Source organism: Idiotropiscis lumnitzeri, chromosome 9 (assembly GCF_059441095.1).
Source record: "Idiotropiscis lumnitzeri isolate Australia: NSW breed Sydney's pygmy pipehorse chromosome 9, RoL_Ilum_1.0, whole genome shotgun sequence".
In the NCBI taxonomy this organism is placed as follows: domain Eukaryota; kingdom Metazoa; phylum Chordata; class Actinopteri; order Syngnathiformes; family Syngnathidae; genus Idiotropiscis; species Idiotropiscis lumnitzeri.
Window position 1 is genome coordinate 318,601 of NC_142399.1, and position 12,742 is coordinate 331,342.

General features: G+C 49.7%; 2 protein-coding genes across 5 annotated transcripts; one reads left to right on the forward strand and one right to left on the reverse strand.

The window, feature by feature from the left end:
• Positions 1 to 197: 197 nt before the first annotated feature.
• ppp2r5d (protein phosphatase 2, regulatory subunit B', delta) lies at positions 198 to 11,040 on the forward strand. Its single transcript, XM_088304050.1, has 17 exons — positions 198 to 332; positions 2,253 to 2,321; positions 2,497 to 2,665; positions 2,741 to 2,940; positions 3,363 to 3,473; positions 3,568 to 3,660; positions 4,545 to 4,675; positions 4,747 to 4,806; positions 4,878 to 4,986; positions 6,039 to 6,092; positions 6,167 to 6,337; positions 6,556 to 6,683; positions 6,765 to 6,866; positions 6,949 to 7,021; positions 7,856 to 7,903; positions 8,565 to 8,654; positions 8,735 to 11,040. The coding sequence occupies exons 1-17, from the start codon at positions 306 to 308 to the stop codon at positions 8,873 to 8,875; spliced, it is 1,776 nt and encodes a 591-aa protein (XP_088160176.1). The 5' UTR covers positions 198 to 305; the 3' UTR covers positions 8,876 to 11,040.
• mea1 (male-enhanced antigen 1) lies at positions 9,306 to 11,640 on the reverse strand. 4 transcript variants are annotated; one of them, XM_088304054.1, is made up of 5 exons: positions 11,477 to 11,557; positions 10,836 to 10,885; positions 10,452 to 10,693; positions 10,279 to 10,384; positions 9,306 to 9,855 (listed from the first exon to the last, which is right to left on the reverse strand). In XM_088304054.1, the coding sequence occupies exons 3-5, from the start codon at positions 10,677 to 10,679 to the stop codon at positions 9,701 to 9,703; spliced, it is 489 nt and encodes a 162-aa protein (XP_088160180.1). In that variant the 5' UTR covers positions 10,680 to 10,693; positions 10,836 to 10,885; positions 11,477 to 11,557; the 3' UTR covers positions 9,306 to 9,700. The 4 variants fall into 4 exon arrangements, with proteins under 4 accessions (XP_088160180.1, XP_088160179.1, XP_088160177.1 ...); XM_088304053.1 differs by lacking the exon at positions 10,836 to 10,885 and having other exon boundaries at positions 11,477 to 11,640; XM_088304051.1 differs by lacking the exon at positions 10,836 to 10,885 and having other exon boundaries at positions 11,390 to 11,552.
• Between the last annotated feature and the right edge of the window lie 1,102 nt (positions 11,641 to 12,742).

The following is a 12,742-nucleotide window of genomic DNA, read 5'->3' on the forward strand; positions in this document are numbered from 1 at the left end:
TTTTCACTTGACGTTTGAGCTATGACGTCAGTTAAACTGTAACTCAGCCAGTGCTGACGTCATTGCTGTGCTGTGCAATTTCGTTGGTTGGTTTAGTTTGTGCTGCTGCCAATCTTCAGGTTGAGGTGTGTTGCTGGGAGGAGGCCTTGTCGTTGCGCACACACGCGGCCAATCACAAAAGAGCCTCCGCGGGTTGCTAGGCAGATGTTGACGGCGCCGGCCAATGAGGTGACCGCACCAGGAAGCGCCGCGTGACCGAGTGACGTCGCCTCAGCGTCCTTTGACGAGACCGCAAAGCGAGCAGAATGCCCAACAAAATCAAGAAAGACAAGGTGAGCTTCGTTCCTGTCTGCTGCTCTGCTCAGCTCTGCTTCTGATGCCTCATTTTATTTTTGTAGCGCGTTTCTTCTTCAGGCGGCTGACAGGACAGAATAGGCTGCTAGCGTACCTGCTAAAAATCGCTGCTAATGGCTGCAACTGCAAGCTAGCCGCCCACCGCGAGAAGCGATCGCGTAATTATCATAGAAACAAATTAGTTGTAGTTGACATGGAGTTGTTCGCTGTGCGGTAAATCCGTAAATGTGATGCTAAGCAGCCGCCGTTAGCCGCTTCATGTATGACGTCAGACTCACCCTGTCACTCTCGCGACTCAGAAGCGAGCCACTGTTGCCGTGACAACGTCCATCATGGGCCGTCTCGCCTGAGAGCTGCTGTAACCATGACTACGTCCATCCCGTTGGATGTTGAAGATGAACCATGACCTTTTTGAGGTCTGCAAAGCAACCTAAACTTGGAAGCTAACAAAGGAGGCAAACTGCGCAGTATCGCAAATATGTCGCAAATATGACAATAATGGTCAATGTAGCGCAATGTTCACCCCGTGCAGCATCACAGATTCCAAAAAGACGTTTGCATGATTAGCTTGATTGGATACGTTTACAAGACGATAAATGCAAGTTCTATCTTATCTTCATTAGATTTGAAATGTTTTCTTTCCTTGAAAATCCCTCCAATGTGCTTTTGAATATTTAATGTTGGCGAGCAAATCACACACACACGTGTGATTTGGTCTCTCTGATGCATAGAATCGAGAGCGGCTGTTGTGTCGCTGTGACCTTTCCTCATGCCTCGGCATCTTCTTATCGATGACACGCTTGGCACACATACTTGTTGGTTTCAGTTAAGACTGTGAGGTCACACATGGTCACATGGGCCGGACGGCCGAGGGAGTGTAAAGAATAGAAACCATTTAGGACGACCGAGTGGTAATTGTGTGGCCCGGCCATTCGTTCGTTGTTTGGCTTGACCCTAAGGACAATATGCCATAACCTTGTTTGAAATTGCCACGATATGATTTGCCATGCAAAAACAAATACTTGCGTATGCTATTTTCAAGTATTTCTCCCAACTATGGTATCTTCAGGAGACCTTGAGGAAAAAGATGAACATTATTTTGCTCCAGAGAATGAGTGGGGGGGAATCCTCATGGCAACAGCTGCTACAATGTAGCTACATTAAGAATTAAGTAAGTTAGTCATTGCATCGACAACCCCACCCCAGAAAACATGTTCTGCTTCCTTAAATAAAAATGTCCCTGACCATCTAAATTTGGTGAATTAAATAGAAACCTGAAAAAGAAGTTATTTGAATGAAAACATTTCTTGTAAGTGTGATTGTCTATTTTTTTTTTTTCTCTCTTTCCGCCAAGGCCATACGGCTCTTGCAGATTTGGGGTGTGACGTAGAAAACAAAAGCAGATGCCCAAAAAAAAAAAAAAAACGTACATGAGGTAGCGGTGGACACACAGGCCTCCGGGACCTTTTGGAATGTAAAAGCATTGCTTCTTGGTAACTGATTCATGCCAACATCTTGTGAAATGACACCGTTGCTCAAATTGCGTTTCATCGTGTTGTTACAAATTATGAATGATAGATTCATTTATGTGAAGACGTTGATCATCTTGGAGATTCGTCACAATCATTAGGAAAGACATAAAGTTTCAGTAGCGCGACCAAAAAGGCACCGTTTTTTGTGTGTGTGTGTGCCCTACGACTGGCTGGCGACCAGTTCCGAGTGTAGTGCGCATTTGGCCCCAAGTCAACTGCGATGGGCTCAACGAACCACGCGACACTGCACGGGATGAAGGCGCACGACGCACGTTTGCGGCCGCCATCTTGGAACCTTTCCTGCAGCTCCTCAAATTCCAATCTGACATTGCATCATTGTTTGTTTGTTTGCTTTTGTTTGAACAGGAAAGCAGCAAATGTGGCAGCAAGGGTGCAGATGCCAACATGGATGGCAAAAAGGACGACGGCGACGAGGTGAGTGACGTCACTTCCTGCTTCGGCGCTGAGCCCACAAGGCAATGTTTGTCGCACGGTTCGGGTTTTGCTGTCAAAAGGACATTTTGAAACCCCGAGTCTCGTTTGAAATCCCGTGCGTCACCAGTCTGTTGCTAAGTCGCAATGCATCTGACCCGTGTGCATGCGCGTGCAGAGCGTCAGCAAGCGTCCCAGCGGTGTCAGCAGCGTGCCACCGCCTACTCAACTCCACAAGATCAAATATTGTGGAGGTCCTCAAGTGGTCAAGAAGGAACGACGTCACAGTTCCTCTCGCTTCAGCATCAGCGACAACCGAGAACTCAGCAAACTTCCTGCTCTCAAAGGTCAGCGGCGCTTCGGCAACACGTTGCGTCGGCGCCACGCCTGCGTGTCCGCATCACACTGTCGTTTGTGTCCAGACGCAGCGGGGACGGATCGCGAAGAACTTTTTGTGCAGAAGCTTCGTCAGTGCTGCGTCCTTTTTGACTTTGTCAGCGACCCGCTCAGTGACCTGAAGTTTAAGGAAGTCAAGCGAGCCGGCCTCCACGAGATGTTGGACTACATCACGCACAACACGGACGCGCTCACCGAGGCCATCTACCCCGAGGCTGTCGGCATGGTGAGCGCGCGTGTGCGACGAGCATGCGACGGACGCCGAGGGGCGCCTCAGCGGAGACCCTTAGAAAACTAAAACTGGACAATTGCAAATGAGAAATTTGTTTGAAAAAAAAAAATGCCGGACTTTAAAATCAAACACGACTGAAATTGACATGACAAGTAAAAGAAAAAAAAGTTGCACACTTTGAACATTCAATGAAGCGATTGACGTCTAGAAGCGCCCATTCGGAGCCGTTGGCCCAAACTCTTAAGTTCGAGTTGGCTCCATTTGCAAGAAAAGTGGCGTCCACTTTTTTTTCTGTCCTCTTCTTCCATCAAAGTTTTCCAAAGCAAAGCCGAGTTTGTTTGATTGAAATGTTGATTGCTTGCAGCCCTCGTACGTCGGCGCACTCACGCCAAGTTTGTTGCGTTCCTTCTTTCCAGTTTTCCGTCAACTTGTTCCGGACTCTTCCGCCCTCCTCCAACCCGACAGGAGCAGAGTTTGACCCCGAGGAGGACGAGCCCACCCTGGAGGCCGCCTGGCCTCATCTGCAGGTTGGCGCTCGCTCAAGTGGTCCGGACGCCGGCGCGGCGCCGGCGCGGCGAGCACTACGCAAACGTACGTCTTGTGTGATGTTTCTTCCCTCAGCTGGTTTACGAGTTCTTCCTTCGCTTCCTCGAGTCGCCGGACTTCCAAGCCAACGTGGCCAAAAAATACATGGACCAAAACTTCGTCTTGTCGGTAAGATCCCGGATGACGGGAAGCAAAATGGCGACGCGAGCCCGCCACTCGGTCTCACTCGGGACTTTGAGGCCCGGCACAGACGAGCAGTTTTCAAGTCTTTGCGCTTTTTTTCCTTTTTTTTTTTTGTGTGTGTACTCATTATTTTGTACAAAAAAAGCAAAAGCCAAAATCTCGGCCGCAGCAGATCGCCGTTGTCCCGCTTTGTGTTTTGGGTAAGTCGTATTTAGTTCTGATGGACGCTCGCTTCTTCGATTGGTTCTGTTCCGTCGAAATGCGTCGTCTTTCTTGCAACGCGTTTCATATCAAGATGGTTGCCCCCGACTCGTTTTGGAGCAATTTCAAAACAAAATATTGTTCATTTAGATTTTTTTTGTGGAGATTAAAATCCAAATTGACGTTCCGTTTCGTAAATTGCCGTCATTTATTTTTTTCTAGCACATCTCGCAAGCTTTTTTTTTTTTTGCTCCCGCTTACCCAAAATTAGCGGGCGTAAGACTTGGCAGCCGATTCCGATTGGACTTTTTTTTTTTGGGAAACTTTTCTCCTAAATTTGCAACCATGAGCAGACCGCTCTAAGGTCCATTTGGTTTCTTGTGCTTTTTGAAAGTTTTCAAAACTATTTCCTTGTGGTGTTTTATTTACCACGCAAACACATATTTTTTCTGTTTCCAGAAAATGGCGATCCTCTCGCCTAAAACGTTGCCGTGAAAAAGTGAGATCAGTTTTCATAGATTTGTTCAACAAAAATGGCGAGGTGGGCCTCCACCACAAAGACCCAAGCGACTGTGCGCTTGGTCGGGACAAAAACCGCGCCGTGATGATGAGGCCAGCCCGAGCGGGACTTTGCATTTGTCCACTTGTCGGCTCTGACTCTTTTTCAGCTTCTGGAGCTGTTGGACAGTGAGGATCCTCGAGAGAGGGACTTCCTGAAGACCATCCTGCACCGCATCTACGGCAAGTTCCTGGGCCTGCGCGCGTACATCCGCCGGCAGATCAACAACATCTTCTACAGGTCGGCGCCACGGCTGACGGCCTCCGTCGGCGCGGCGGTGCGACTCGCTCACACGTCTTTGTGCGTTTCAGGTTCATCTACGAGACGGAACATCACAACGGAATCGCCGAGCTTCTGGAGATCCTCGGGAGGTACGGCAGCGACACGTGGCGCGCCGCAGTCGGAGGACGCCTTTTGAGCGATCCGCCTGCCTCTTTTCTAGCATCATCAACGGCTTTGCGCTTCCGCTCAAAGAAGAACACAAAATGTTCCTGATCCGGGTCCTGCTGCCCCTCCATAAAGTCAAGTCCCTCAGCGTCTACCACCCACAGGTCAGTGCCTTGCCGAGTGCCTTTTCGACTCTGCCGCAGTCATTCCGAAAATTGGCGCCTCTTTTTGGCATTTCATGATTTCTCGTGATTCATCGCTTGTCCCCCTCGTTCCAATTCTTCGTTGTCTTGTCAATACGTTTGTATTTGGCGCCTCTGCTTTCGTTCGCACCAGATGGCAAATTCATTTGCAACAGGTGTTTGTTTCGTTTGACCTTTTCTTTTGCCGCTCCGTTCGTCGGCATCTGTCAGCGGCCGTCATTCGCGTGTCCGTCATTTCCTCAAGCCGAACCAAATTGTAATCGGCGATTGGTCGGCCGGTCGCTCGGGTATTATTATGACTATGATTCATTTTATTCTAATCGTCCGTTGTTGGTCCGTTTCCAGTTTATTGAACCGGCGGCCGCCTGCAGCTGTTTTAACTCGGAAGATGGCAAAAAGTTTGAAATTCAGCTCCGCCGTGTGGTCCGGATGAACTCAAAAGCGCCGCCAACGACTTCCTCTTGCATCTCTTTGCTGCTACTGTACAAGAAGTACACAGCGTTTCCATATGCAGTCGGTGGAAGTATCCTGCCCGGCGATCCAACGCACGAGCCGGTTTCGAATTGAAATAATTCCACCAAGATTGAACAGAAAAGCACAACCATAAAAGTTTGTCTGCAAATAAATACACGTGCATAAACTATTCAAACGCAACCGCCATCAACGTAGCATCGGTGGGATCACTTTCCATTGGCCATCTTCTCGTTTGTCAAACTTTCTCCCCTGAAATGTGAGGAGCGCACTTGAACGTGAACATTTCTCCTTTTCGCGATATGACTGACGAATGGGCATCGATGGAAGTCAGTGACAAAAAAAATAGTCAATAATTACAACAAGAACAAAAAAAAACATGCTGTCATTTTGGGGCAAGTAAATGAAGAGATCAACTTTTTGGGCTATTCTGGCCACATCAGTCCCACTAGGGCAAGTTTTTGTGCTCCATCTGCCACCAGGACATTCCCTCCACGATGCATTCAACATTTGCTAAGTCAGCGTGTGTGCGTGTTTTTCAGCTGGCGTACTGTGTGGTCCAGTTCCTGGAGAAGGACAGCAGTCTGACAGAACCAGTGAGTACTCGCCAGGCCACCTGCACCGCAAGGGGTGGCTGGCAAATGTTTGACCTCTGACCCCCCGGCCCAAGGTGATCATGGGCTTGCTGAAGTTCTGGCCCAAGACTCACAGTCCCAAGGAGGTGATGTTCCTCAACGAGCTGGAGGAAATACTGGACGTCATCGAGCCGGCCGAGTTCATCAAAGTCCACGAGCCGCTCTTCCGCCAGCTGGCCAAGTGTGTGTCCAGCACGCACTTCCAGGTAGGCCATCGCCCGCAAAAGGAGAGCGCCGTTCCGATTGGGCGCGGGCCCGTTCGTTCTCCAAGACGGTGACCCGTCAATTGGGTGATGGCGCCGCCGCCTCGTCCTCCTGCGCCAGGCCCAATGTCCCCTTTTTTTGTTCCCCGCTAACTCTCGAAAGTACCTCGAGTTGATGGCACGTCGCTCACTAACGACGGCAGCTGTGCCCTTTCGCTTAGGTGGCCGAACGCGCTTTGTACTACTGGAACAACGAGTACATCATGAGTTTGATCAGTGACAACGCGGCCAGTATTCTTCCCATCATGTTTCCTGCTCTCTACAAGAACTCCAAAAGCCACTGGAACAAGTAAAATCCACACACAGGACAGGACAGGACAGGACAGGAAAAGCAAGTCACGTGAGGCGCTATTGTGTCTTTGCCATTTAGGACCATCCATGGCCTGATCTACAACGCTCTCAAACTCTTCATGGAGATGAACCAGAAACTCTTTGATGACTGCACGCAACAGTACAAGAGCGACAAACACAGGTGAGAAGCCGTCACATGTCGTCGTCCGTCCTGTTGCGTCAACAACATGCTCACTTTGGCGTTTCTTTGTTGGCATTTGCAGAGAAAAACACAAAATGAAGGAGAGAGAACAAATGTGGAGCAAACTGGAAGATCTGGCCAGACGCAATCCTCAGGTAGGTTGAGCGACTTCAAAAGAACTCGGATTTGCATTTCCGCTCTCAGCACCGGAGTAGAACGCAGGTCCAAATCCGAGTTGGTTCTTGTTGTTTAAGCTGCCGAGCCGCTCCAAGCGTTGACCTTCCACAAATAGTAAAGCTGGACGACATCGCATGCGCCCGAGACCACTTTGCCCACTTGAAGTCGCACACGCAAGCGTTTGATCAGCGGCAACAAGAAAAAAACAAAGACACAATTGGGGAAGAGACGGACAATCCCGACTCAGGAGGCGCATCCATGTTGGCTTGTTTGTCGATTTATCAAATAATTGGATGCCAAAAATGTTTTTATGTTCGAGTGAATTGCAAAGTGATTGTTGTTCATTTGCCATCGTTGACCGATCGAGACGAGTGAACAACATCTGGAAAGCGAGTCTCCGGCCGTCCCTTATCTGAACCGCTTCCCCTCACGAGGGTCGCGAGCGCGCTGGAGCCGATCCCGACCGTCTTCGGGAAGTAGGCGGGGCTCCACCCTGAACGGGTTGCCAGCCAATCGCAGGGCACACAAACGTCCGCGCTCACAATCAACCTGTCGGGCATGTTTCTGGAATGCGGGAGGCACTTCTCAGGCAATTACACGTTTGTTGTACGCTAACTGAAGAAGAAAGATGGCGTTTAGTGTGGAACGTGTGTTGGAATTGCGCAATGCATGACAACGGCCTTCGCTTTGACATGACGTTGAGATGGAGTTGCATCACGTGGACTAGCGGACGGCCAAAATCAAAACGGCTGGCGACATGATTCCGCCGTTTGTGTGCCTTTCAAATGATTCGTGTGTTTGCTTTCCCCCAGAGTGATAAGCTCCTCCCCCTGCACGCCGCACTCCACACGCAGGAAGCGGTCAGTTGCTTGCCGCCGTCATCATCGTGTGATTGTGTTTGCGCGTGGTCTGGTCCCCAGAAAGCTTGCAAAGTCTTTCCCACGCCACGTGCGCGTCAGGCAAGCCAAAGAAAATTGGCGAGCCAAAAGCGGCGACCGGCGTTTTGCTTCCTAAATTTTGCTCACAATTTCAATTCCAGACCCATTTTATTTATGTTGCCCACATGCAAGTTGGCCCCGCCCCTTCTCACCCAGCATCTTGCTTTGAGCGCACTTGAAAGTCCACTTGGACGAGCGCCGGCAATTTTCTCCCGTGTGCGTGAACATTTTTAACGGAATCTTGTCAGCCAATCCGAGAATGTGAGATGGAACGTTTGCGTGTGGACTGACTGGCAAGTTTGAGCGTCCAACTGCAATTTCACGGCACTTTTGGGAGGCACCATCACAGAAACAAATTCAAATTTTTCGCCCAAGTTCATTTTGACTGATCGCCTTTTTGGGGCGAAAAGCGTCAGAAACGGAAACGAGCGTTCACACGCCGTCGGCTCGTCTTTGCCGACTCCCAAATGGCTCTCCAAGTTGAAGCGTTCTGGGGGAAACGAGGGCCACGGCGCATCTGAAGCCAAACGGGCTGCGTTGCTTGCGATGCCTTTTCATGGTTTGTCAACGTGTGTGTGTGTAGTCGTGTAGCGCGTCCTCGGCAGATGGCGACGTGCCGACGCTGGAGGACATCCAGCTGCTGAAGAAGACGGTGGAGAGCCAAGCAGCGCTGGTAACTTGACTTTGAGTCAATCCACCAAATTGCTTCTTTCGTGCGACCAACATCCAACCGATTCGTGTGTGCGTGTGCAGTCTGCGAAGGAGTCGAGGGCGGAGCCGAAGGTGACTCGTAGGAAGTCGGAGCTCCCGCAGGACGTTTACACCATCAAAGCTTTGGAGGCGCACAAGAGGGCGGAGCATTTCCTCACAGCCAATCAGGAGGCTCTCAGCTAATAAGCAACCCCAAGGTGGCAGGCCACGCCCACTTGAAGCCGCATGCCAATCACGGGAATGTGGGGGAAGTTGACCCGCCTTTTGTGTGACGGCCATGTGGTTGCCATGGAAACCACCATCACTACTTTGACAGAGGGCCCCCCCCACTTGTGTTAAGACGTGAAGGATTGTTCGCCCGCCAGTTTGCTCATTTCACGCCTCTGCCGTGCCGTTGAAGCGCCGACACGAACACTTTGGCGTGTTGTTGCTTGCTCACGTGAGCAACAACACGCTTGTTTGTCGACGTGTGCCCTTGACTGGCAGGCGACCAGTCCATCACGTCTGCGTGTCAGTGCATTGATTGCTGGCCAGTTTGTTTTCTCTACAAACGCCGCAAATTGATTGGCGGCGCCAGATGACAGACGGACTGACATCAGCAAGGACAAACAAGAGCAGCACAAATCTTGAGTTTAATGCCAAAAATCTTTTCGTCCACGTGAAAAGCGACACAAGCGTACTGCTGCCACCTCAGAAAAAAAATTGAAAAAGTCAAATCTCACATTTAAACGTCTTAATTCTTTGCGCTTGTGCTCATTGGCGGTCGGACGTCGTCTTTCCTCGCCCTTATTTTTGGTGAAGATGCAAAACTTGAACTGGAAGTCAAACTGATCACGTTAGCATGAAATGGATCACGTGGTAAAGTTATTTGCGTGCGTGCGCATGCATGTGGCTGGTTTGGCAGCAATACGCTGGCATCCAAACAGACGGGAGGAAATCAACGGAATGTAAATAATATAAGGAGACTCGGTCCATCTTGTTAAACGTCAAAGACGCAAACGCCGTTCCTCAGGTGTCGTTGAGGCTAGCGGTGCGGCGGCCGCCCAACGCGCGGCGGACGACATCCCGCCACTGGTCGTCAGAGATCTCCCGCGCCCACAGCGGCACACCCGGCAACGGCAGCGCCACCGCCGCCATGGTCCGCTTCACCAACTCCACGTGGGCTGCAGGTGAAGGACGAGAGATGTTTTTGTTTTTTTTATTTGCACATTGTGCAATGACCTGTCAAAATGTCATCAGAGCGATTGTGGAGTTGGGAATGAGCGAATGATTGCATTTGGAATCGTCACTATGGTTCCAGATTGACTTTCGGAAGGGGTGGGGGGGGGATCTGCTGAAAATGACGCAATCCGCTCGGGAAAAGCCAAAAATGTTGGAGAGTCTGGAACGCCGGTGTTCGTGATCACGACAAGGAATCTATCGAAGTCTGCTAGCCACTTAAGCTGAGTTGGAAATCACAAAGAAAAACAACTACGTGGCCATCTCCATGCAGTGGTGAATGAGTGAATTCATTCATTCATCACATCCCCATTTGTGAGGAACTAAAAAACATGTTTTAAATTGCGTTCCTAAGAAGGCCTACTAACCGGCATCCATAGGGATGGAGGCGCGACTTCTCTCGGCTGCCGCGCCCTCGGGGTCGTCCTCATCGCTGTCGGAGGGCGGGGCATCGGGGAGGTGCAGACCCATCACCTGCGCCGCAAAATCACCATGACACCAAGACCTATGGCGGCAAGCGCAAGTTCTAGTCTGCTCTAACCTCCATCCTGTGCTGGAGACTGCCATCCCCCGCGGCGTCATCCCCGTCCTGACTGAGGGGTTGGTACGAGTAGCCCCCTCCGTCCTCCTCCGTAGGGACCTGCTCCATCGGCCCCTCCCCCTCTTGATCCTCCTCGCCACCACTCCACGCAGCTCCCCCGACCGCATCTCCGTCACGTGGGCTCTTGTCATCATCCTCACAAGGTGGGAAAACTCGCTCCGGTCCCATGGCGGAGGCCACCACTGGGGGGGGGGGCAACATGTGCTCAAGTGACTTGGAATCTTGTCATGATTAACGATTGCTGTTAGTCATTTATGTGAAGCCACTGGTCATGTTAATGACTTAGAAATTCTAATAAAGCACATTGGTGAGTAAAGTCCAAACCTTTTCGCCTCAACTTGGTGCTTCTTCGAAACTGTCAGGTAAAGGAACACCTTGAAAACAAGCAGCAAGATGTGGCGAAAAGCGTTTTTACTTTCTGCACCTGGACTGAATTGTCACCTCTGCTAAAATCTCATCAATTAACTTGGACCTAAATGTCAATTTTCATGGACAATGCTGACTGAAATAAAAACACAATGCTCTCAGACTTTTCGTTGACCACGCTTAATCTAATATGAACATGACGGTAAAAAAAAATAACAGCTTGAGGAAAAAACTTAAGAGGCCGTTAAAAACAACACGAGTACAAAATTGCCGGAAAATGTGTGCAGAGGTAAGCTTTGCTAAAGGTGCCGAAAAGGTTCCATCCGGACACTTTTGGGTCCAATTGCAGCGAGCTAGCGCAGAGTACTGCCGCAAAAGAAAAGAAAAGTTCCTTAGTCAAAAGGACAATTTGAAGAGGCCGTCGGATTCCAAACAAGTCCAGCTTACTAGCTTGCTAGCTAGCTTGGCGAAGCTAGCTGCTATCTGGCGCTTGGACTCGGTGGCGTTCCTACCGCATGACGTCATGCAGGTGACAACTGATGCAACTCGCCGGGCCGGAAGCGAAATTGTCCAAAGTGGACTTTTGTTGTCCCCCTCACCTGTTAAGTTCGCCAAATGTCCTGTTTGCAAGTAAGCAGATGCCGAGAGGCGGAGGCGCCGCCACCGACGTCAGAGCAAAACGTCCGCAACGTTGTCCAATCAGCCTTCGCATCCGCGTGACGTCACCAAAGCGGTGCCTTCACAAACAATTGGCGAGACCGCAGAGCCATTCATTTCTGCTTGATATCGAACAACCGGTGCTCGATGTCATTACAACGTCACAGAGCGAAAACAATTGAAGATCATCATATTGGGAAAAAAATGCTCTCTTTCAGAGCATTCTGCAGAAAAAGGTGACACCTTTTTTCACAGTGCTGTAAGTGAGGGCATATGTGGTCCAAATTGGGAACTGTTCAAGTTCAAAGCAAATCAATTTGTAAGAAAGGATAAGAGTGGGGCATTCCGTCCTCGGGACTGTCTGTCCTTCGTCCCGGACGGACTTGTTTTGTCCGTCCCTATAATGAAGGACCCACAGTCTGTGATGCAGACAGGTGGGCCACAGACGTCCATCCTGTCTGGCGTGTGTGATCTGCCAAATTTCTGCTTTTGGCGACTGGACCATTGAAGCGCCTCTGTGTGTGTGGGGGGGGGGGTATAGGACAATTCCAGTGAGTGCATTCGAAAAAGTTTTTTCAGCGATGACAGTTGATGAGAATGTAAAGCTGCAGGCTGGACGACGTGAACACGCCAGATGACTTTTCTCTGGTCAAAAAGTCATTCAGGTGTGTGCGTGTGTGTTGGGGGGGACACATTTTGGATGCAAAGTAGTCAAATTTGAAAGTAATTCATTCTTGTATTAATTAAATGAATAATTAAAAACTTAAAACCAAAAAAATGTATGCATTCTGGAATGACTGGTTAGCAAGTCCGCCTCACACTTCAGACGTGTAACGGTTTGATTCAATCTCCGGCCTTCCTGTGTAGAATTTGCATGTTCTCCCTGTGCTTGCGTGGTTTTTCTTCGGGTACTCCCGTTTCCTCCCACATTCCAAAAACATCCGTTGTAGGTTCATGGAACACTTTCAATTTTCCCTAGGTGCGAGTGTGAGTGCAATTTGTTGTTCGTCTTTGTGTGCCTTGCGATTGGCTGGCGACCAGTTCAGGGTGTCCCCCGCCTATTACCCCAAGACGGCTGGGATCTACTCCAGCACGCCCGCGAACATGGATGATCTATTCTGACTCATTTAATATATATATATATATATATATATATATTAAATAAGTAAAAACAAGTGAAATATAAGCATAAAGTTGTTTATTTTAGT

Bases quoted from the DNA above. Each gene is read 5' to 3' on its own strand.
- mea1 (XM_088304051.1), bottom strand. The intron at 10,385-10,451 runs GTTAGAGCAGAC...TTTGCGGCGCAG, and splicing joins GTCTCCAGCACAGGATGGAG to GTGATGGGTCTGCACCTCCC. The intron at 9,856-10,278 runs GTTAGTAGGCCT...CTTCACCTGCAG, and splicing joins CTCCATCCCTATGGATGCCG to CCCACGTGGAGTTGGTGAAG.
- ppp2r5d (XM_088304050.1), top strand. From the start codon at position 306: ATGCCCAACAAAATCAAGAAAGACAAG. The intron at 333-2,252 runs GTGAGCTTCGTT...TTGTTTGAACAG, and splicing joins ACAAAATCAAGAAAGACAAG to GAAAGCAGCAAATGTGGCAG. The intron at 2,322-2,496 runs GTGAGTGACGTC...ATGCGCGTGCAG, and splicing joins AAAAGGACGACGGCGACGAG to AGCGTCAGCAAGCGTCCCAG.